Below are 23,980 nucleotides of genomic sequence, written 5' to 3' on the forward strand. Positions count from 1 at the left end.
ACTGGAAAAGATGTTGAATGGATTAGGAATTTATTATTGGATATAAAACTTTGGCCTAGTCCTATGCCTCCAATTTCCATTTACTGTGATAGTGAGGCAACTCTGTCAAGGGCCTACAGTGGTACCTACAATGGTAAGTCCAGACATATAAGTCTAAGACATGAATTTGTTAGGCAACTGATTCAAGATGTAGTCATCACTATAACCTATGTGAGGTCAAGTAAAAACTTGGTTGATCCTCTTACCAAGGGTTTAGCCAGAGAATTGGTAAGAATGACAACCAAAGATATGAGATTAAAACCCTTTACTTAGTCACCTGTAATGGTAACCCAACCTGAACTGAAAAGCCATCAGTATTGGGTTTAATGGGTAACAACAAGTTACAGCAATGTGACTGTTAGCACTGACATTGAGAAATTTCCCATCACAACATAAATAGTGTTGTCCGTTATGATGAGAGGTTGAGATAAACTCTTAATGAAGTTCTGAAATGTGTCAAATAACGGAGCACATAGTGGAACTTCACCTATGTGAACATAGAAGTGGTGCCGCTTCTCATGAGGGTTTGGGTTTGCTCTCGGGATTGTTCATGAAACTAGGAAAGAAGCACATGGCCATAACAGTGCTAAGCAAAATTTGAAACTCTTGCAGAGACTGAACATTTTTATGTGTATAGGAGTCTCCGGTCTGTCTTGAGAGTAGTTGGTTTAATGTCTTACCACCAATAACTTTGACAAGGCTCTGAGATAACTAATTAAGTTGATAAACACATTTTGTATGCATAACTGTGTCATAATAGTTTGGATTGAGAGAGAACTATGTAATTGATCAATCAATGTGGGGGATTGTTGGATTTTAATCTCATAAGAGATTAAATCCAATGGGTTTGATTGGTCAATTACATGAGAAATTGCACCTATACACTTGTTTGAAAAAATCAGTTTTTCTCTTACAAAAACCCAGTTTTGAACTTGTCCCACATTGGAAAATTATAAGTTTTGTTTTCAATATTTCAATAGAAGCTGATTTACACTCCTTAGAATAAGTAGAGGAGAGTATAGGGATTCGATACCGCGCAACGCGCGCGCACACGTGTGCGCGCGTGTGTGTGGCGCAATGAGGCGCTTTAGAGGCGCACTTTGCTCGCACTTCGCGTGGCTTGCGATGGGCGGCTTTGGTTTTGGTACGTTGATGACCGTTGATCACCATTGATGAGATCAACGGTCACGATTCGATCGGGTGTGATCAAGAGGCACAATTCAAAGTTAACAGTTAACAGTCACCAACTGTTAACAACTTTTTAAACAGTCACAATGGTTGAAATTGTGACTGTTCAAGGTGCCTTCTCTAAACCAGCACCTACCTTTTCCTCATACCTCTTCACAAGTTATTTAAGGAGCATGAATCAGACTCCAAAAACACAATTTCAAAATTCACTATCTCTCTCTCTCTCTCTCTCTCAGTCCGGTCTGCTACAGTCTCACAGAAGGTTTCTTTGGAGACCCTTCAACTTTGCTGGTTGCAGATTCTCGCCCAAGGCTCTGTTATATCCTGAGAACGAATTTGCCTGTAACCCAACAGCAAACTCAGTAAAACTGAGTGGGGGCAAATAACATTATAAAGACAGTGTCTTCAGACGCGCCTCGAAGCTTCTCCTCCTAAGTTACAATGGCCCCATCTTCCCCAACATATATTAGTTAAAGACCTACAACACAACAGACCACTGTACATTAAAGCAAGATTTAAAGGCTTTGAGACCAAGCGAATCTAATTAGACCATCTAAACTTGGTCAATATGTTTTAGATAGGGATGGCGATTTCTACCCTACCTGGTGGGTATTTGCTCCTATTCTATCTGATGGGGTGTTTTTTTTTTTTTTTTTTTTTTACTTGAAGGACGGGTTTTGGGGCGGGGACGAGTTTTAAGATTCTATAACCCGTATAGGTACGGGTAGGTAGGGTATAGTGTTACTATTAAGCTAAACCCAATTGACATATTGTTAAAAAACATATAAACTTTATGTACCAACTACCAAGTGTTGAATTTAATAATATTTTTGAATTTTATGTAAAAGATAATTGATTGTTCATGCATTTTCTACATGTTTTAATCAAATAATTAGAAAATTTATTATTTATTTGTGTTATTTTATTATTTATTATTTATAGATGACAAGAAATAATAAGAAATTAGATACATGTTTTAAATCCAATCCGCCATATCCTTGAATGTGAGGAGGGTTTTGCATTTATATGTACGTATAAGGTTTGGATTCTCAAAATTCAACCACCGCTATGAATTTTGGGGCAGATATAGATTGGGAGATTTAAGAAGACGAATAGAATCTCAAATTTACAAAACCCTCCACAAACCACCCCGTTGTCATCCCTAGTTTTAGAACAAATGGGAATCCATCCCTAAAGATATAAAAGGAATGCAAGATCAGACTTTCAATGCCAAATTCATGTTTTGAAGCATTTTATTGATAACATTGCCCGGTGCCTACTCCTACCCCTCAGGGTGAAATGTGAGATGTGGAGACGGACTACATTGGGACGGATTTTAATGTGGGGAGATCCCATCCCGGGGAGCGTAGGCACTAGGCAGCCAAAGTTTTTTATGACGGGAATCTGAATTTAGTAATATCAACTTATAAAGTTATATCACGAAGCCAAAACAAAAAAAGGAAGTTATAATTATAAACATATTAATATTAAAATAATACCATAAATTAAAAAAAGTCATAAAAAATTCAACGGCTCAAAATAAAATCAAGAAGCAAGAAAAGAAAAGAAAGGTATAAACATAACGTAATAATAATACTATAAATTAAAAAAGTCACTGATAAAAATTCAACGGCTCAAAATAATCTATTCCAACTCCTTTGGTGGGCCCATATACTCCTTTATCAGTCTTCTGCAAAGGGTTCGACCGTTCGACTATATATCATTTATAAAATAATAAAAAATGTCGCCGTTTATAGGCTTCCCGCTTCCCTTGTCTTAGTGGAACATCGGGAGCGACGGGAAGTAACAGAATTTGGTTTTTCTTTCGTCGCCTGGATACAGAGTTTAGTTGTAAGTTGTGACTCGGACTTGCGTCTGAACTTTGAACTCCTCCGTGAGAGACTGAGAGTGGCACAGAGAGGAAATGGTGGATTTTAAGAGGTTTTGGACGAGGAAGACGCTGGTAGGTCTTGGGTTGGGGCAGTTTCTCTCGCTCCTGATCACTTCGACTGGTTTTTCCTCTTCTGAGCTCGCCAGAAGAGGTTTGCTTTCTCTGGCTTGAGTTGTGATTCTTTTTCTGATTTCTCATTTCTAATGGTTCCAACCTGTCGTTTCTTGTTATAGTTTATCGTTTGTCTCAATGGGTTTTAGCTTATCTATCAGACTTTTCAATTCTCACTCTCTCTCTAACATTTTTTTTTAAATTGTTTTAGATACAGTAATGCTTTTTTCTGTTGTTTTGGAATTCTTTTTCTCCATCCTTTTTTCTTTTTGTTTTTTTGCTTTCTCCAATTTATTTATTTGCTTGTAAATAAAAATTAGGTGTTGTTAGTACAGTTGATTTCCTTTTGATTTTGCGTATTTGTTCTTTTTCGTTTTTTTCTAGGAATCAATGCACCGACCTCGCAATCTTTTCTGAACTATGTGCTCTTGGCAATATTCTATGGAAGCTTGGTGATCCACCGAAAGAAAGGACTCAAGGTTCTTATTCATCTTTCTATATGTTTTCCAAATCTTTTATAAACTATACATTAATGAAGGTGCATATGGTTTGTGATATTCATTTTTTTTTGTGGGCTCTCCCTTTTGTTATCTTGCCTTGAAGTACAGAATTGTACTGCCTTTGGGAATTTGGTTTTTCTATTGTTACTCACCATGGATTGTAGAATTTTGCTATTTCTAATTTCCTCTTTGATTTTGTGTAGGCAAAATGGTATTACTATTTACTGCTTTCTGTAGTTGATGTTGAGGCCAATTTTCTTGGTGAGTTTAACATGGTAATAATTAATAAACATGCTCATATATAACTTATAATTCACCTTATACATGGGATGGTTTTCCATGACCTGTGCTTTCCATTTTTTTATTTGATTTCAGTACCAGTTGTATTAATATTGAGACTAGTATTTTATCAAACTATTGGTTATATACTAAATTTATTGTATACTATCTACCACATTGTATTAGGGGCCATTGCTTGGTACAATGGTAAAATCTCATGCTGACAAGCATGAGAACATGGGTTGCATTCTCCATGCAGCCACTCTGTGCAAGAAAATGCTCAAGGTTAGGTGCATATCCAGTTCACACCTTCCCAGGGTAATGGCACATATATTGTATGGGTTGGCTTCAACTAATTATCTTTGCAATTATAATGATGAGCTGTTGTTCATTACTGCCATCATATGCACTAGCTTTTCCAGGAAAGTCACTAAGAAATATTAACTACAGATTATCTTTTGAGCAAAACCATCTTTTAGTTTTGCATCCACATTCAATAAATGTATAATAGAAGTAACTGTGCCTTTCTTCCTATATATTCTTCCATTTTGAGAAGAATTGACCTGTACTTGTTAAAGGAAACTGGTTTTTAGTAAACGAATCCGTTAGTTTGCAGAAAGAATGGACCCATTTGGGTGCTTTCATACCAATATCTTCTTTTCTTCCCTAACAAATGAACATTACTGATTACTTTAACTAATCTTTATCTGGTTTTACTTTAGCTTCTATATGTTTTCATGCAAAATAATTTCAGTGTTTTCCTTTAAGAAACTTTCAGAAGGAAAGGTTTTCTATTCAGTCTTAATGTTTGGAGGTATTATTGACACCGTTTAAAATTTTCTTCATGCCATTTCAGTTGTGATCCTCCACAAACTAATGAATGGAAAATGCAACTTGGTCCTTTGCTTGGTCTGAAAGTTATTCTGTTATTGTTGGGTATAATCAGTGAGCCTGGGATGTGGGGAGAATACAGTAAGTTTTTTTTTTTCCAGTACTAACTATACTCTTTTCTAAAAGGATGATTGGGTTAGGTCTGTTCATATTTACTGACTTCGGATTTGATACAAACCTGCACTTAACCAAGTTATTAAACAGGCCAAAATTTTGCCAAACTTAACTGGAAAGAAGTGTTCCCTTTCCCAGTTATCTGGCTTGGATTGAGGATCACCTTCTCTGTGGTTGTAAGGGAAAAATTCCTTCTTTTTCTTTACATTTCAGGTGGAACAACCAAACATAGGATTTAGAATTCCTAAAATTGAATATGAACATATTTTTTTTCTTAAATCTCCAATTAGAATTTCATTTTTCAATTATTAATGAATCATATGAGGGCATTACTTGTATACCATCAATAAGTAATCCAATATTTTTGTTACAAAATAGCCCAAAATATTCTTCATTGAGTTTCTAGTGGAACAAAAGAAAAAGTCAAACAATACTTTTTGAGTTGTTAAGGAAAGCTTAAACCTAAACAATAAAACTTGTTCATATCATGGTTCGTAATTTTGATACCAATGGACATTTTTCCATGTAGAGTTGGAGAAATTTCAGAGATATTTTGCTAATTTTCCAATATTTTTGGAAAATCTAAAAATCAGGAAAGTTTTCTAGAAACATGGAATTAGATGATAAACCTTAAAGAGATTGTTAGAAGAAATATAATTGCACTATTTTCACATTTAAGGCTCAAAAACCATAGCAAAGAATTGTACAAATCAAATAGGAAAAAAATTAAGCGACTACCTCCCTCCACTTGATGAGGAAGTGGGGGGGGGGTAGCTGATTCTGCTCCTCTCAAGGATGTTGTTAGGCCATCTTGGTCTCCACCCTCGGGTGGGTTTATAAAGCTGAATTTTGGTGGTAGCAATTAAGGAAATCTGGGTCTTTCATGCATTGGAGGAGTGTTCAGAAACAAGGGAGGAAGACTTATTGCTCTCTACTTAGGTCTGATTGAGGTGGATGACTTGTTGAGGGCTGAAATATTGGCTATAATGGATTCAAAATGCTAAGGAGCTGAACATCCAAAAGCTGTCAAAAGCTAGTTATAAGTTGGCTACAAAAGGAAGAGGACGTTGGGTGGTTGCACTACATTTATGAGAAAAGGAAAATCATGTGGCTGTTACAAGGAATGGAGGTGATTTTACATTGTGTGAAAAGAGATTCCAATTCTTTTGTTGATACATTGGCTAAACAAGGGGTGGGAAGGAACTGATTGTTTTGGGCTTTGTTGTAAACATGCTTCTTAGTTAGGGAGAGATAAAGAGTTTGTCTCTCCCTTTCTACATCTTGTACCTAATTGTTTTTTAAATAATGAATCCATTGTTTTGATAGATAAAGTAGGAATTTATTAATCTCAACAGAATTAATGCATTACAAACATCCCTTGGAAAGGTGCAAGCTGTGGCCTCTCCTAAATAGGAAAATAAAACAGACAGAAAAATAAGATTCCCTCAAGTTCAAGAAGTGGCTTTGGTTGGGGTTTGGGTTTACAAAGGGGTGTAACAGATTTAGAGTTAAATGATGTCTTGGACTTGCTTTAGATCCTTGAAGGGTTTTTTGTGGATCCTTCTTGCTCTGATGGTTGTATCTGGACTTTCTCCTCCTTTGTTGTTCTTTTTTTTTTTTTTTTTTTTTCTTGTGCCTTGTTCTTCTAGGCTCTAAACCAACCTTCTAATGGTCTGGGTTGTCCTTTTTCTGTTAAGGAGGTTTAGTGTAAACCTATTCCTCTAAGGATTGGAGGCTTTTGTTGGGAGAGGTTCTTGGAAAGAGTTAATAGTTGCGATCAATTCCAATTAAAATGACCTAAGTGGTGCTTATCCCCAAATTGGTGTACTCTCTCAGGCTAGTGAAGAAACTCGCTTTCACTTATTAATCTCCTGCCGCTTTGTTAAAACTATCTGGGAATGGTTTTTCTCACTGTTTGTGATTAAGTGGAATCCCCCACCTAATGTGCAAAACCTGTTTACTTCTACCTTTTTTTTTTTTGATAATTGAAATATGGGATAAAAAGACTGCAATCCACCTCAGAAATCTGAAATTACAACCCCCTCCTAGTCTACTAGTAGCCCCCACCCCCTATAAAGCGCATCCTGCCTGTTAATTTGGCATCGATCCACGGTCAAGATTCATCCCACCTGTACGGTGGAGCTAAGATTTCTAGGGGTGGACTGAGCAATAAAAACCCCTTGAAATATTAATTCATTAATCAAAAGAACTGTTACAAGCATCCCTAAGGGAGGCACAAGGTGCAGCCTCACTCTTGATAGAGGCTAAAACTAGCCAAAAAGGAAAAAAAAATACAGAATTTAGCAATTATAAAACAGCCCAAAATAAGTTATCCCTATTAACCCCTTGTTTTGCAAGAGAATTAATCATTTTGTTTTCCAATCTACGAATCCAATTGCATCTTGCATTTAGGTTTTTTGTTAACCACTTGACTTTCTTTATGAGTTCTTTGAAGCACCATACAACTGAGTCCGGTCCATCAACCAAGCCACAGCCACCTTAGAGTCACCTTCAATTATTAGATTTTACAAACCAAGTTGACTTGCTAGCTGAATCCCTTGTATATCTGCTAGTAATTCAGCTTTGGTAGAATCTCCACTTCCCATTGGACCCGAGAAAAGAGCTATAATATTGCTATCCTTGCCTCTCATCACCCCTCCAATACCAGATGGTCTAGGGGTTACCTCCACTACTACCATCAAAATTAAGTTTTACAACTCCATCAGGTGAACTGCTAGCCACTACCAACCAACACCTCCATAAGTCATCAAAGGTGAAAGACTGGAACAAGATGATAGTCTTCAACCAATGTATTACCCTTGTCAAAATGCAATCCTTGACTTCTAGCAAACTCCTTTCCTTATCTTGGAAGATCCCGACATTTCTTTCCTTCTAGGTTGTCCACAAAGAAGCCGTCCTAAAACATTTCCATATTACCTTCCCTCTTTTAGTAGGCCATACAAAAGCTGAGGACTTAAACAATAGTCTTACTTCTGTTGGAAGAACCCACCTGCACCCAAAAAGAGCAGAAGGGAAATTAGCAAGTAATATCAATCCTCACGGACCTCACCATTTGATTTGCAAAGAGTGCACCAATACAGGGTTAATCACATAAAAGATCCCTTCTGCTGTAGATTGTCCAAACTCCAAAATATTAATTTTCCCATGGAAAGCTTCCTAGTAAAACACAGAAATCTTAGGGGAATAGGCTTAGTCCAAAGTTCCTTAATGGGAAAGTCCAAAGAAGTAGAGGTAGAACAAAGTGCCTTGAAGAAAGAAGCAATAGAGAAAGAACCTTTTGGAGAGGGAGACCAAATTCTTTTGTCTCAATTGGTAGGGTCTAGATAGACATTACCAAGAATGAGGATGTTCTAAAACATAATCAAGCTCATTATCCCTCAATCCCCTTTGGAAATCAAAGTCCCAATTTAAAGCGAAGGGATTGATAGGAAAAGACATACCTGTAGACAATTTCTTTTTTGTACAAGGAAATAGAGTAAAGGGAGGGAAAAAGGTCCTTTAGAGCTGAATTACCCACCAAAACATATTCCCAAAAGCGTATTGAGTTTGTAGAGCAAACATCATACCTTATAAAATCGAGAAACAGAGGAAGGAAACCGGAATTTGCTTTCCAAGGTGAAGTTGAAGTAGCCTAATGTGACACACCAGCATTCCAACCACTATGCAAACAAGCATGAATACTGTCAATTACCTCATGCCATAATGTTGCACACCTTGGAAATTGCTTTCCAAGGTGAAGCTGAAGTAGCCTAATGTGACACACCAGCATCCCAGCCATTATGCAAACAAGCATGAATACTGTCAATTACCTCTCATGCCATAACCTTCCTCTCTCCAATGGCCATCTACACAACCATTTCCCCAACAAGGCCACACTCTGGTAAGATAAATTCCCTAAGCCTAACCCACCTTTCTCTTTAGATTGACAAACCATCTCCCACCTGATTAAATGGCCCTTTTTTCCTCCCTAGACTCCCAAATAAAATTCATCATCAACTTCTCTAACTTCTTAGCCTCCCTAGAAGGAATTCTAAAGGCAGAAAGGAAGCAAACCGCTAAGGTAGCTAGTGTGGCATTAACAAAGGTAACTCTTCCTCCTAAAGAGATGTAATTCCTTTTCCACGTTGCCAATCTTTTTCAAAAATTTCCAACACCGGAATCTAGAACCAACTCTCCTTTGGGTTTTCACCTAAAGGGAGACCTAGGTAGGGCATAGGCCAAGAAGAAATAGGACATCCTAAGCATTCTGCACTATTGCCAACAATTCTCTCATCCAAGTTAATGCCCACCACATAGCTCTTATCCCAATTGACATTCAGGTCAAAACGTTTGATGACATCTTTAAGGTTTCTTACGACATCTTTAAGGTTTCTTACCATCCTTAGATCACCCCTTCACAAAAGATTATTATATCATCAGCAAGTTGGGGATGGGTAACTGAAATATTATTCCTACCTATTCTCCAACCCCTAAACATCTCCTACCTGTCAGCTTTTGAGAGTAGACGACTAAACACATTACACATCAGCTAGACAGATACAAGGGTGAAATGGAACAATGATAGAGGACCACCTTGTCTCAAGCCTCTACAAGCTGGAAAGAAGTCCTTGACCACATCATTGACCAACATTGAGTAATGGCAGGAGTTTATGCAACCCAAGATCGACTTACAACATATCTTTCCAAAACCACATCTCTGGAGTACCTCTACAAGAAAACTCCAATCCACCAAGTCCTAAGCTTTCTTAAATCTAACTTGCAGACATGGTCCTAGTGGCTAGACCTTCTCAAATCCTCCACACACAAATTTAATTTAATGATTTTATTAAATTAAATTTTGATGGAAGTAGTGCAGGCAACCCATGTCCTTCCGGTATTGTTGTGGTGTTTAGGAATAAGGAAAGCAAAATTATTGGCTTATTCAGGACCAATTGCTTTAGGAGACTCATTAAGAGCTGTGATTCTGGCTGTGATGGAGGGGGTGCAGAAGGCAAAGGATATGAATGTGAAAAAACTGATTATAGAAGGTGATTCAAAGCTGGTAGTGGATTGGCTACAAAAGTAGGGGAGTGGCTTCTGGATATTCAACAGTGAAAAGAAGAAATTCATGTGGCTAACTAAAGATATGGAGGTCAAGGTTTGTTGGTTAAAAAGAACTGCTAATGTGTTTGCTGATGTTCTTGCAAAACAAGGGGTGGGAAGGAATCAAATGTTTTGGGCACAATTGTATTCTGTATTTTTTTTTTCGGTGAGGAGAGTTAAGGAAGGTTACCTCTCCTCTCGTGTAATTTTATTTTTAATTAATTAATGGAATTCTGTTATTGATAAAAAAAAACAATACCGTCATAATCTCTAAGAATCCCTCCAATTCCAGAGGGCCTGGATTGCCTTGACTGCTCCCATCAAAGTTTAGCTTCAAGTAACCTTCAGGAAGGGGATTTGAAAGTCAATTTTAAACTGTCCTTAGAGGAGCTACTTGCCACCACTGACCAATTCCTCCAAATATTATCAAAGGAGAATTGGTGAAAAGTGTCCAAAGTCTTCAGCTAATGTATTACCCTTGTCAACACAATCCCAAACTTTTTCTTTGTTTCTTTCCTCTTTGAATATTCTTGCATTTCTTTCTTCCCAAAGGGTCCAAATCACCGCTGCTCTTGTACACTGCCACACTACCCTTCCCCTTTTATTGGGCCAAACAAAGGTTTATGAGTCAAATAGCATTTTTACCTTCACTGGCAAATTCCACCTGCATCTAAACAAATAAAAGAACCAATCCCAAATAGCTGCAGCAAAGGGACAAGAAATTAGTAATATTTTGCAAAATACTGTCGCTATTGCGAATCTTGGTTCATATCATTTGTTTTTCCATGTGGGACCACGGTACAGTTTTTTCTATATTTTTTTGGGTAATTGGACCAAAGTATAGTTAACCCTTGAATTTGGGTGCTCTTTTCCTCTAAGAGATAGATTGATGACAAGAAGCTGAAAAGTTCCAAACTTTGCCTCTATAAATTTAGAAGCATGTTAAATGTTTTGTAGGTGACCCTTTCAAAATGTATTCAATTCACATCATTTACTCTGCACACTAGCAAAATTTAACCTGCCAAAGTTCGGGGGTTGATAAAGAAGAAGAAGAAGAAGAGAAAGAAGAATTAGGCGAATTGAAAATAGGCTAACAAACCCCTATATTTCATCATCATCAAAGCATTATCCCAACGAAATGGTGTCAATTACACAAATCCTGTTTTGCCATTCCATTTTGTTTAATGCCATTTCCATTTTTATGAACACTTAAATCAATCATTTCTTACTGGTACTACTTTCCCCCTTGTCCTTTTTGCTTTGTCCATAGTCCTTCTATCGTCTTCCACTTGTAACAGATCACTTCTTCTTACAGGTGCTGTAGGTGGTCCTTTATGTATGTGACAACCAACTTAATCTAATTCCTCTCATTTTATCACATATTGGATTCAAATGACTTCATTTCTAGCCCTATCCTTACTAGTTTTTCCACTCATCCATCTCAGCATTCACATTTTCCCACACATTGTTTTGGGCATATTGTTTCTTGACTGCCCCACACTTTGCTTTGTACATCATACCTGGCCTTACAATTGTTCTATAGAATTTTCCTTTTAATTTTAAGTGGTATTCACCTATCATATAGACTCTGGATGCACCCATCCATTTTGTCCGTTGTACTGTAATTCTACGGGCGACACCTTCCTCAATCTATTTCTTGTTATGAACTATTGAACTGAGGTACTGGAAAGGGTCACATTGAGTTATCTCTTTCTCTCCATCCGAAGGGTATCTTGATTTGCACTCCTGTTATTATTGAATTATAGCATAAATTTTGTTTTAGTCCTACATATTTTAAAACCTCTTGTTTTCAAGGTATTTGTCCATAAATTTAATTTTTCATTTAATCATTAATTTGTTTCATCAATTAAAACATTGTCATCAACAAACAATGAGCACATGGGACCTCCTAAATATATGTTTAGTCAATTCATCTATGGTCAATGTGAATAAATAAGGGCTAAGTGCTGAACCTTGGTGAAGAGTGAAGACCCGTTGTAACTGTAAAATTTGATCTCTCTCCTGTAGGTTTCTCTCACATTGGCTGTTGCACCCTCTTACATATCCTTAGTTAGGTCTACATACCTATTTGGACCTCCTTTTATTTTCTAAGACATATCATATTATTTTTTATAGGGAATCTATTATATGCTTTCTCTAGATCAATGATCACCATATGAAGATTTCTCTAAACTTCTCTATCAATTATTTGGAAAGAAAGATAGCTTCGATGGTTTAACTCCCTGGCATAAACCCAAATTGATTCTTTGAATTATTTGTTTCATGTTGTAATCTTTGCAAAATTATTCTATCCCAGAGTTACATGATGTGGCTCATGAGTTTATTACCATGATGGTCATTACAACTTTGTATACCACCTTCGTTCTTAAATATATCCATACTGCTCTTTTCCCATTCATTAGGCATATATCTACTCTTTCTCTTATTTCCACACCATGATATGGAGGCGTGGACTGGATATGCAGTTATGCACCTAACCTTTGGCATTTTTTTTTTTATTTGCACAAAGTGGTAGCACTCGGACTTGTACCTGTGTTCTCATGCTTGTGAGCCTAAATCATTAAACCAAACAATGGCCCCTATAAACCATAATTTACAATGTGGTAATTTGGACCAGAGTCAGACACTTGATGGATCTATCCTTAAATTCCTTCCTTACTCTTATATCACATGTAAATCACATGTACATGTTTAAGTTGCATAGCTACATATGCAAGGAGGATAATACAATTGCACTATCTTTTAGAATGCTTATACTGGTAAATAGAGGTGGAAGACGAGCTTTTAGTTGTGTTTTGGGGTCTTGACAATGTGGCACTTTCCTGGCTCTCTATGGAATTATAAGAAGAATTTGTGTGTGCATCATCCTAGGCTTAGCATATTGATGAGATTCTCCTTCACCTAACTATTTTGTACTTCCAGAAGTTGATTAGATCTTCCACTTTTATGCAGTGGTGAAGGCTTATCAGTACACATCACTAACGAGTGTCATGCTACTGGATTGTTGGACAATCCCATGTGTCATTTTTCTTACCTGGTTTTTCTTGAAGACAAAATACAGATTCAGGAAATTTGTAGGTGTAGCAGTTTGTGTTGCTGGTCTTGTGTTGGTTATTTTTTCAGATGTCCATGCAAGTGACCGGGCAGGTAAATTTCTTGTTTTGTTCTAGTACCATCACTTCATTATTTCGGCTTGTTTCTTGTGTGCTTGTATGTTTATATGCTGTTTCCTTTTTCTCACTTCACCATTGTCTTGGCTAACATATTTTGTTTTTGGATATTTATCATAATGTGGTTGCAAGTTATTAAATTGTATTATTTCTCAATTTGATTGTGGTTACAAAAGTGTTATGTTTTTCTATTACTTGTGGTTTAAGTTAGTTGCCCTTCAAGTGGTTGGATCTGTTTTTCAGTTCATATATTTTATTTCATTTGTGGAGTGGTTTCTTTTAGGGTGGCTAATAGCTAAATGTTACCCTTATTGTGGTTTTATTTACGTTATTGGGAATATGTCTAATGAAAAATAATGGGGCAAACAGAAAGAGATAAAGAGAGTAAAAGAGAGAAGAGAGAAAAAAGTGGAGAGTTTTTGAGAGAACAGAATAAGTTGGTTGAGTCTGCCCAACTCTATTTTATTATATATGCGAGGTTATAATTAGTAAAAAGACAAGAATACCCTTATACCAAGGATTAGAATATCGATACACACAATACACAAACTGGGTATTGGTGCGTATTGATATGGATGATACACAGTTTTTTTTTTTAAGTTCTTTTTACTTTTTAATTATATAGTTATTAGAGGGTCCCACCTTATGTTTTAAAGTTTTCAAGAACTTTTTGTATCAGTGTACCCACCTGTATTTGGGTGCATTGGTATGGGTATGATACACCTCGATATGGGTGTATTGTATTGATATTTTAATCCTTGCCTTACACATAATGTTATACATCCACTGTATGTCCACACACTCCCTCAAGTGGAACATATATGTCTCACATTCAACTTGCCAAGTATGTTGACCACCTTTACCTTTTTCTTTTTTGATGAATGAAAATGATTTATTAATTCAGGAATTAAGGCAATACAGGAAACCCATGAAGAGGTACGAGCTGTTACCTCTTCTAACAAAGTATTTCATCAAATTAAAAACAGGAATAAACAGAAATAAAATTACATTGTAGCCGAAAATAAATGATCCCTTGAAGTCCCTTGCTTAGCTAGCCCATCCGCTAAGGTATTTGCTGATCTTTCCACCCAAAGAGAGGTAACTGTCATATTTCTTGTGAGCCAGTTAACTTTCCTCAATAAGTCTCTATTATCACCACATAGCTGAAGCTAGCTCTGTCAGCCATCCCACAACAATTTTGGAGTTTCCTTCAACTACCAAGTATTGAACTCTTAATTGTTCTGCAATCTGAAATCCTTGTACAGACGCTAAAATCTCTGCTCTATTTGAGTCTCCTGTTCCCACAGGGCCTGAAAACAAAGCTAAAATGTTGCTCTCCTTATCTCTCAGCACCCCTCCTATCCCAGAAGGGCCTGGGTTTCCTTGGCTGCTACCATCAAAGTTAGATTTGCCCAACCTTCAGGCAGAGGCTTCCACACTGCAGATTCCTTGTCCTTCCTCATATGACTAATTGATTTTTTGAAAAGGAAGACAAATTTCTTAAGCACCAACTTTCTTTTTTTTTTTTTTTTTCGATAAGGAACGGTTACTTTCATTGATTAGATTAAATAAAGAGTACAACTGTCACCACCCAAAGAGAATGGATGATGAACCCTCAAAAACAAGTAGTCTTACAAACAAGCCCAAAATAAGGCCTCATTATTGATTCTTTGCTTAGCTAAAGCTTCAACCATTCAATTTGCTAGTCTTCTAGTCCATCTAAACTGCACCCTAAGCTCCCTTGCTAAGCATATAATTTCTCTTAGAGGTTGTTTGAAGGACTGCGTAGGTTTCTTGTTTAGAGTCTCCTTCCACTTCTAACTATTGCAGTCCCCATTGTTTTGCCGGTCTGAGACCTTGGGCTAGGGCATTCACTTCTGTCCTTAAGAATCTCTTACCCCAATTGGGCTGGAGTAGTAGAAACTGCAAAGCTCCAGTCTGATTTGTAACCTGTTAAAGAAAAGGAAGAGAAAAGAGAATTCTGCAGAGAATAGTAGAGGAGAGAAATAGAAAGGAATGGGAGAAAGCCAAAAAAACTAATTTGGCTGCCCCTTTCATTAACTTGTATATTCATCCAAAAAAAAAAAGACTACAATGACACGTATACCCTTAGTAAGTTGGTTACTACTAAAAGCACATAAAAGACACTTTTTTTTTTTTTTTATCAGTGCACATAAAAGACACTCTTAATAAAACATAAACTAATGGGCCTTGGGCCCAATAACTCTAACTAAGCATTAGAATAAAAACAAGTGTTATCAGCCCACTCTCAACACTCCTCCTCAAGTTGGTAATAGATGTTACGCATTCCCAACTTGCATATATCATGTTCAAGCTTGTTTATTGTAACACCTTTTGTGAGAACATCAGTTAGCTGTAGGTCAAATGCAACATATGGTAGGCACACTTCTCCGGATGTCACCCTTTCCCTTATAAAGTGTCTATCCACTTATATATGCTTCAACCTATCATGCTGAACTGGGTTAAGGGCAATGCTAATTGCTGCTTGATTATCACAATGCAACATCATAGGTTCTTTTGCCTCTGTTCCAATCTCTCATAACATGGATTGGACCTAAAGGAGCTCTGAAACACCATGTGCCATAGCTTTGTATTTAGCTTTTGCACTTGACTTTGTTACAATTGATTGTTTCTTACTCTTCCATGAAATTAGACTACCTTCAACAAGAGTGCAAACTCATGATGTAGTTATCTTGTCGTATAGGCATCCTGCTCAATTAGCATCTGTGTAAGCTTCTAACTTCAAATGTCCTTGGCCAACAAACAATATGCCTCTGCTTGGGTGTCCTTTCAAATAGGCAAGTATCCTGTCAATAGCCTCCTAGTGTTGAACCCGTGGGGCATGCGTGTATTGACTTACCACACTAACTACATAGGAGATATCTAGTGATGTCATACACAAGTATAGCAACTAGCTCACCAATCTCTGATATCTTCCAACATCCTTCATTAGCTCACCATCTAAAGCATTCATTCTGTGATTCTGATCAATAGGTGTATTTGTTGGTTTTGCTCCAATTTTTCTTGTCTCCTATAGGTCCAAAACATACTTCCTCTGTGAAATGAAGATTCCGTGCTTGGACCTCGCCACTACAATGCCCAAAAATGCTTCAGCTCCCCAAGGTCCTTAATCTCAAACTCCTTGTGTAGGTTCTTTTTCAAGGCATCAATTTCTTTCAGATCATTTCTTGTTACTACAATATCATCCACGTACACTATCATCACAGGCACCAGTGATCTCCTTCTCTTCATAAACAAACTATGATCAGATTGAGTTTGAGTATAGCCAAATACAGTCAATGCTTTCCTAAACCTGTCAAATTGCTCTAGGTGATTGCTTCAAACCACATAAAGACTTCTTTAACCTACATACCTTTCCTTTGGTCACATCACTATAAAATCCAGCTGAAGGTCCATGTACACCTCCTACAAATCTCCATTAAGAAAGGCATTCTTCACATCAAGTTGGAAGAGGGGCCAACAGTAGGTAGCTGCCAAAGATAAGAGGATCTGAACTGAATTCATCTTGGCCACCGGTACAAAGGTCTCCATGTAGTCTATCCCATAAGTCTGAGTGTACCCTTTTGCAACCAGCCCTGCCTTGTACCTTTCTATATTTTGATCAGCCTTGTACTTCACTGTATAAACCCATCTACACCCAATTGCCTCGTTGCCATCAGGTAAATCCACTAACTCCCATCTCTGATTTTTAATCAATGCTTCCATTTCCTCTTGCAATGTTGTCTTTCACTCAAGTTTGGAGAGAGCCTCACTAACACTCCTGGGTATACACACAAATTCAAGAGAGGACCCCCTATTTGCTAATGTTGTTCATTCATTCATTGCAACAAAACATCTTCTTAAAAGGCAATGAAAGTTAAAAAATCATTATTTTTTATGTGAGAAATAAGAATTTCAGACCCTAACATAGACTTGTTTGGGCTTGCCTCGAGGGGTGTGGAACAAAGGCGACTCATAGAATCAATAATGCAATATGTTTTACATCACAATAGCTACTTGAAGCAATGCAATTAAGAAAAAGAGAGATTGTGGGTTTTACATGCTTGAAAATGCTTTATATGTTTGCTTTTATTTTTAAATTTTCATTTGCTTTACATGTTATGTTTATGTATTTTAATTTTAGATAATAGGTTTTTTGAAACATTTATTCCAAAATTTAAGTATACTTTTTTATTAACATTATGCTTAATATTTTTTTAATTTTTTTTTGCATTTTTGGCATTTTTTTTTTAAATTTCTGATTTTTTTTTATTTTTTAGTTTTTATTTTTTATTTTTTGTAACTTTGTGCCTTTCTTAAAAAGGTGTGTGCATTGCCTTGCGCCTCAGGCACAAATTGGCCCTTGTGCTTTTTTTGCACCTTGTGCTTTTAAAACACTGTATAACATCAAGAAACATATGTGGTTCTAAACTCTGTTTTCTAGAATATGCTTCCCTCCAAATAGGAAGCTTGTGAAAATTCATTTAAATTTCTGGAAAATGATTCATTGTAGCAACCTTTCCCAACTATATTGATTATATGCAAAAATCTTGTTTTTCTGTTCCTCTAACTAGGGCCCTATCTTCAACTAGTTGTAAATTTGTAAAAATAGGTAGAATTCCAAATGATCAGTTGCAATTCTCAATATTCATGATGGAATGCCATGCTTCCGTAAATTTGATGTTTCATATTTGATTAATCTGATTTTGATCCCTATTTGACAAGTTTTCCTCATACTAATTTGTGTACAATAAATTATTTATCTACTGATCTTAAAGCTATGTTGAATATATTCTAGGTGGGAGCAATCCTGTTAAAGGAGATTTGCTTGTGATTGCTGGATCCATGCTTTATGCAGTCAGTAATGTTAGCGAGGTTTGCTACTTTACTACTATTTCATTTATGTTGGAAAATAACATAGTTCATAGAGGTTTATGGGGCCATTGTTTAGTCTGATGGCAAAATCTTGAGCTGAGGACGAAAATATGGGTTCATGGCCACTTCATGCTAAAAATTCTGAAGGTTAGATCCGAATCCATTCCACCCGTGTGAAGACACTGGATACCCAACACCAACATTGAGAAGTGGCCTTCTTTAAAAAATGATACCTGATTTTCTTGTGATATGCTAATTTTAAGGACTAAAATGTGATACCCTTTTTATTTCAAGTCACCTAGATAATTTTTTTTGTGGTGGATCATATTAAGGTCTCTGAATTTAATTTATATTTATATCAGTTAGGTCAGAACTGGTAAATGATGTGGTCCAAAATTACATTGGTTAATGTAGTAGAATACTAGAATATATGGTGCTCTTTACATCTGACATTTAAGTTTGCTTCAGAATTGGTTTGAAGAACAGTGAAAGGAGGGTTCTGTCAGTTTGGCAGCCAGCAGAAGAAACCTTTAGCCTATCCAATATGAATACGAATCCTGAATCATTTTACATGGTTCTTTGGCAGGAAACTATTTGTGTAGCCATCCTAAAATAGCTGGATTTAAGGCTGAATTGAGTTGAGTTGACCATCAGGCATCAGCACTGATTTGAAAATGGATGAGGAAAAGCCTGTTAAATTGGTCAATCCACTGAATCATATGATGGAATTTTGTGTAGATAAAGTAGGATTTTTTTTTTTTTGATTAAAAAATTAAATGCGTAATTACATACACATATAAAGAAAACTAATTAAAAAATAAGATAAAAGAAGGGGTATAGTCTCAGGTGTCAAGGCATCACCGCTTCCCACAAAGCAACATTCCCACTCCAAATACATACCTATCTATCATTAGAATACAACCAATCAAGCAGCCTCCAACTCTTTGCATTCATAACACTGAATTTGGGAGAAATCCTTCCCTTTTGATTTAGTTGCTAGAAAAACAGCATCAATGTTGGAGTCTTTCCTCCCATCAAGTGTGGTCTGTGTAGCAAATCTGGTTTCAGCTCTCAAATTTCCCTTAGAATAGTATCTAAATCAGGAAGTGTTCATCGGCTCAGGATTTTAGACTTGACAACTTCAAATTCAGGTCTAAGATGCATTAGCAAATGCATAACCTTCCTTTTATCAAAGTGTTCCTTTATATACTTCACGCAACAATCCGACAGATCCTTTCCCATGTGTACTAACTCATATTCTGTCTAGAGGTTAATAAACCCTGCATAGTGTTCATGGACTTTTCTCTCTCCCTGATAGTATGAGAAGATATCAACCTCTATTTGGTATTGTCTAGAGGTGTTTGATTGCTGATATACCTTCTCGAGATACTCATACATCTCGTAAGCTGTTCTATAACGTCTCATAGGAGTGGCAATGTCAACCTCAACCAATCCAAGAATCCATGATGCAATCTTTGTATTATCAATTTTCAACTGATTTAAAGCCTTAATGCTTGAGTCATCAGGTTTAGGTGTAGTTCCACCCAAGGTTCAAAGTATCGATAAGATACGAGTTTCGATCGTATCGTATCGGCACTTAGAACGGCCGAAACTCTATTTTTTTGTCTTTTTTTTTCAAATTTTGGTTTTTTGGGAAGCTTTTAGCATGCTTTTTCTTATTAAAAATAATTGGGGTCCGAAACTCCTAGAAACAGGCGTTTTGGACCGTATCTTTTTCAAAAGATACGATCGGGCATATCGTATCGATACTTTGAACCATGGTTCCATCTAAATAGCCCCAAAGACCCTTTGCCTCAACATGAAATTGGAAGTTAAACTTCCACAATGCATAATTCAATCCATTAAATTTAACAAGAAGGACATCCATTCTTTCTGAAGCCATTAGCATAAAAAAAAATACTGATTTCCAAGACTGATATCAGAAATCGAATAAGAGATGATGATGGGAAAGTACCTTTCACTCAGATGTCCGAAAAAGGAAATTGTCACAGTATGCTGAACTAAGTAAAGAATAAAACCCTTCTTAAACCAAACCGATTTCAACCAGGCTGAAGAGGATCACAAGAACTCCTCTGGGCAACACTAGATCTTGAGTTTCAAGCAGATCTGATATCTCCAAGTGCAGATCGAAGAAAAGAAGTAAATCTGGTGGTACAGACTTCCAGATTTCAGATCTGTCAAGGTCTGATCGAAAAAGCCTTGGGAGAGAATATTCTAGGGCACTAAAGGGTTCCCAAGTATTGTTAGGAAGACCCCTAGATGCCAAAAGATTCAAAGGACAAAGAAGTAAACTCAGTAGATCAGATTATGACCTGCTCTGATACCATGTCAGAGTCTGATCTTAGTCTGTAAACCCAGGAAAAAGGAGAGACAGCAGCAGATTTGTGGGTGTGTCCAACTGAGAGATTGACACCCTAAGAAAGATATTTATATTAAACTGTAAAAGGACCAAATTGTCCTTAGTGTACAAGAGAACAAATAGTGTACAAGATAAAATAAAATAAAGCAAGAGGTAAAAATACAAAAATAGCCTCCTCGGCTAACTCTATCTCTACACTGCCTTCTTGTGGGGAGTACTTTCTGTGTCTTTTGATTGTTTTTTCATAAAATCTCCATTACTTATCAAAACAATATCCATATTTGAATATTACCATGATTAAATCATTTCCTTTGACCAAATGGATTCTTATAGATGATGTTTTTTTTTTCAACGAGTTAAAAATTCCTTTTTGTGCAGGAATTTCTAGTGACAAATGCTGATAGAATAGAGCTTATGGCAATGTTAGGACTTTTTGGAGCTGTTGTCAGTGCTTGCCAAATGTATCCTAAACTTAACATCGAATTAGTGATATCATCATATGGTCTTTTCAAATCATCATAAACTAAACGACATGGCATTCGATATTCGCAAAGTTGCACCTTTTGATGTTGTACTCCAATAAGATATGTAATCACAGGGTGTGCCCTTAATAAGTTTATTTTAGAAGCATTCTTGAGCGTCAGGAGCTCCGTTCTATCCACTGGTCTTCTGGGGCGGTATGCTCTCTCTCTCTCTCATACATGAACAATAGATGATGACATAGACACACAAGCATGGTGCACAACAGATGATGCAATTCTTGTCAATTTAACAACTCCTAATTTTCTACAATGTAATAAAATACAAAAAAAAAAAAACAGAAAATTGCAGAGCAACAAACATATGTCCTGGATTCAATACCTGTCACTTGCAAAGTAATTTCATGGTGATAACCATGCATGCAACTTTTCCATGTCAAGAGTGGGAAAGATATCTAGGCAGATCAAGATTTTGACTTAACGATTCTTCTCTTGTTTATTTGGTTCAGGTGCTTCCTTTTATTGGGTATGCCATTGCAATGTTTCTTTTTTACTCATCAGTGCCAATCTTATTGAAGGTATGTGCAATAGCTGATTTTCTATACTGTATATGCGTTATAGTTAATTTTTGCATTAAATACTTGGTTTTATGGCTTATCCAATGATTTTAAGTCAATATTGCATGGACTTGGACATGGGAGTCATAATCCAGTGCATGTTCAAGAGTCCAAGCCAGCAAGATGAGAAAACATGGACTCACAGACACATCTATACCATTAAAATAATGCATACTTTTTGAATTCAAACATTTTAAACATTCCAAACGTTACGAAAAATATCATTTTCTCATACATTAGCCATTCATTTACGTCAAACAAACTACGTGATAAAAAAGATAGGTTATGTTGAAGTGTCCTCAAGAATCCATGGAATGTAATACTCTGGCACATGCCCAACATGGATAACAAGGCCATTACCCAATGTCTGTCCCAACTATCTGGTATCTTGGGAGGGGTGGACTGGATACCGTCCTAACCTTTGTCATATTTTTTGCACAAAGTGGTCACTCTCAGACTTGAACCTGTGTTCTCATACTTGCCAGCCCAAGGTTTTACCATTACACCAAGCAATGATCCCTTTTCTCACAGAATGCTTAGATATAATGAAAGATGATTGCATCAGCTATGATACTAGGCATCACCGCATCAAGATAGAATGGGATTTGGAACTTTTAAGTTGGAGAATGAAACTAAAAAATATAAAATCAATTTGCAAAAATTTAAATATTTTGAGATAATGTAAAAAGTACATATTTTCACTTTGCCAAAAATTGCAAGATAAAATTACGAAATTTACTATTACTAAGTGGATTTCTTTTAGCATGTTCCTTGTCTTTGAACTCCATCTCTTATGCTGAAGGAAATTAATCCCCTCAAACTATTGTGTTCTTGGTAATATAAAAGGTTTCTTATTTGTCTTTAATTAATCGAGCCTCCTTAACATGGTAATACTGTTTACAGGAATGTAGCAGTAGTATGTAAATTAGCAATATAATCTTATGACCTGCCTTATTTTCTGCAATTACTAGAATCATTAGTTCCTAAGCTCTCTTTCACTCCTTGCAGCTCAGTGGTTCCACTATGCTGAACCTCTCTCTGCTTACTTCAGATATGTGGGCTGTCCTTATCCGCATCTTTGCATACCATGAGAAGGTTTGACTGTTAAAACATACAATATTAGTCCTCTTATCATCAGATTTAAGTAAATGCTGAAGGCTTACTGAAATGAGTTTCTAAATTATGGTTTTGCGTCTTCAGGTCGACTGGATGTACTTCATAGCCTTTGCTGCTGTTGCTGTTGGACTTGTTATTTATTCTGGGTATCTTCTACCGGGGCATCACATCTTTATTTACTTTTGTTTGTTAATTTATTGTGATCAAAGCTTGGCTACCGTGTTGATCCATTAAACTATTTTTCGTGGCCTTTGAAACATGTCTCACCAAATTATGTCAACTCCTTGATATCGAATCTCATGTCTCTCAGTACTACTGTCTTCCTTGTCTAGAAAACTATTGTAGTTTGTATTGTCATAATTAAATGGTTAGACTTTTGGAGTCAAGTACAAAGAACGAAATAGGATACTGAGAATCTCCCTAGGCCTTTAGCAATGGTCTATGTTATTTGATTTTCATTAACATAATCGTGACCTTGGTTCTGGTGGTTTTCTTCAGTGGTGTAAAAGAGGATGGTACTGGAGCTGAGGCGACTGAGGATCCCGCAAATCAAAGAACGGAGAGGGATGAGGAGGCCGGTATAGAACATTGTCATGGGTCTACAGTAGAGAGCTCCAAATCAGATGGTAAACAAGATTATGCACCCACTGCTCCTGCAGAAGTGGTTGGCAACAGATAGCAGCAACAAGAACTTCAGAAAGGATGAATAAGTAAAGAGACATTGACAGAATTTATTTTTTTTGTGGCAGTAGGGAAACGTCCTTACTACAAGCCCATTGGCAGCGAGTATGAAGTACTGTTGCTGTCACGAGTGGAGGTGCAGGTTTAGTCCATATTTATGGCAGGGGTGATGATATACACCACACAAACGTTTCTTCTAAGCAAGAAATGTAGTTATTTTCATTGGTAAAATGTATGTTCATACTCTAGGCTATTTTGTTTTCCTCCACCAAGTCAGAATGCTGGTTCTACTTTTTTTATTCATTAATCGAAATAAAATATTAGACGTTACTCCATGTGTGATCATGATGTATATATTTGCAGTAAAAATTGAACACTTGTTGCTCGTCTCATGAAGTGCATGGTGGTGAGATACAAGACAGTTTGCTATATCGGGAGTTGCTTGACGTAAAACATATAGTGGATTTGTTTCTGTCTTTTGTTGAATCTTTTTTACGGCTCGAT

General features: G+C 36.7%; 1 protein-coding gene across 3 annotated transcripts; it reads left to right on the plus strand.

Moving 5' to 3' along the window:
* The first annotated feature begins 2,938 nt into the window (after nt 1-2,938).
* LOC148873224 (uncharacterized) lies at nt 2,939-23,811 on the plus strand. 3 transcript variants are annotated; one of them, XM_088963559.1, is made up of 13 exons: nt 2,983-3,269; nt 3,614-3,708; nt 3,933-3,990; nt 4,865-4,980; nt 13,090-13,284; nt 18,127-18,203; nt 20,962-21,044; nt 21,209-21,260; nt 21,572-21,640; nt 22,688-22,774; nt 22,880-22,941; nt 23,294-23,421; nt 23,545-23,811. In XM_088963559.1, exons 4-13 carry the CDS (start codon nt 4,896-4,898, stop codon nt 23,622-23,624), a joined length of 918 nt encoding a protein of 305 aa, XP_088819685.1. In that variant the 5' UTR covers nt 2,983-3,269; nt 3,614-3,708; nt 3,933-3,990; nt 4,865-4,895; the 3' UTR covers nt 23,625-23,811. The 3 variants fall into 3 exon arrangements, with proteins under 3 accessions (XP_088819683.1, XP_088819684.1, XP_088819685.1); XM_088963557.1 differs by lacking the exon at nt 4,865-4,980 and having other exon boundaries at nt 2,939-3,269; XM_088963558.1 differs by lacking the exon at nt 4,865-4,980 and having other exon boundaries at nt 2,942-3,269; nt 23,548-23,811.
* Nucleotides 23,812-23,980: the final 169 nt, after the last annotated feature.

Source organism: Nelumbo lutea, chromosome 1 (genome assembly GCF_056320005.1).
Source record: "Nelumbo lutea isolate HS-2025 chromosome 1, American lotus-T2T, whole genome shotgun sequence".
NCBI lineage: Eukaryota > Viridiplantae > Streptophyta > Magnoliopsida > Proteales > Nelumbonaceae > Nelumbo > Nelumbo lutea.

Coding starts and splice junctions, on each gene's coding strand:
- LOC148873224 (XM_088963557.1), top strand. CDS start 3,152: ATGGTGGATTTTAAGAGGTTTTGGACGAGGAAGACGCTGGTAGGTCTT. Junction 22,942..23,293: donor GGACTTGTTATTTATTCTGG/GTATCTTCTACC, acceptor GGTTTTCTTCAG/TGGTGTAAAAGAGGATGGTA. Junction 23,422..23,544: donor AGAGAGCTCCAAATCAGATG/GTAAACAAGATT, acceptor TTTTTGTGGCAG/TAGGGAAACGTCCTTACTAC.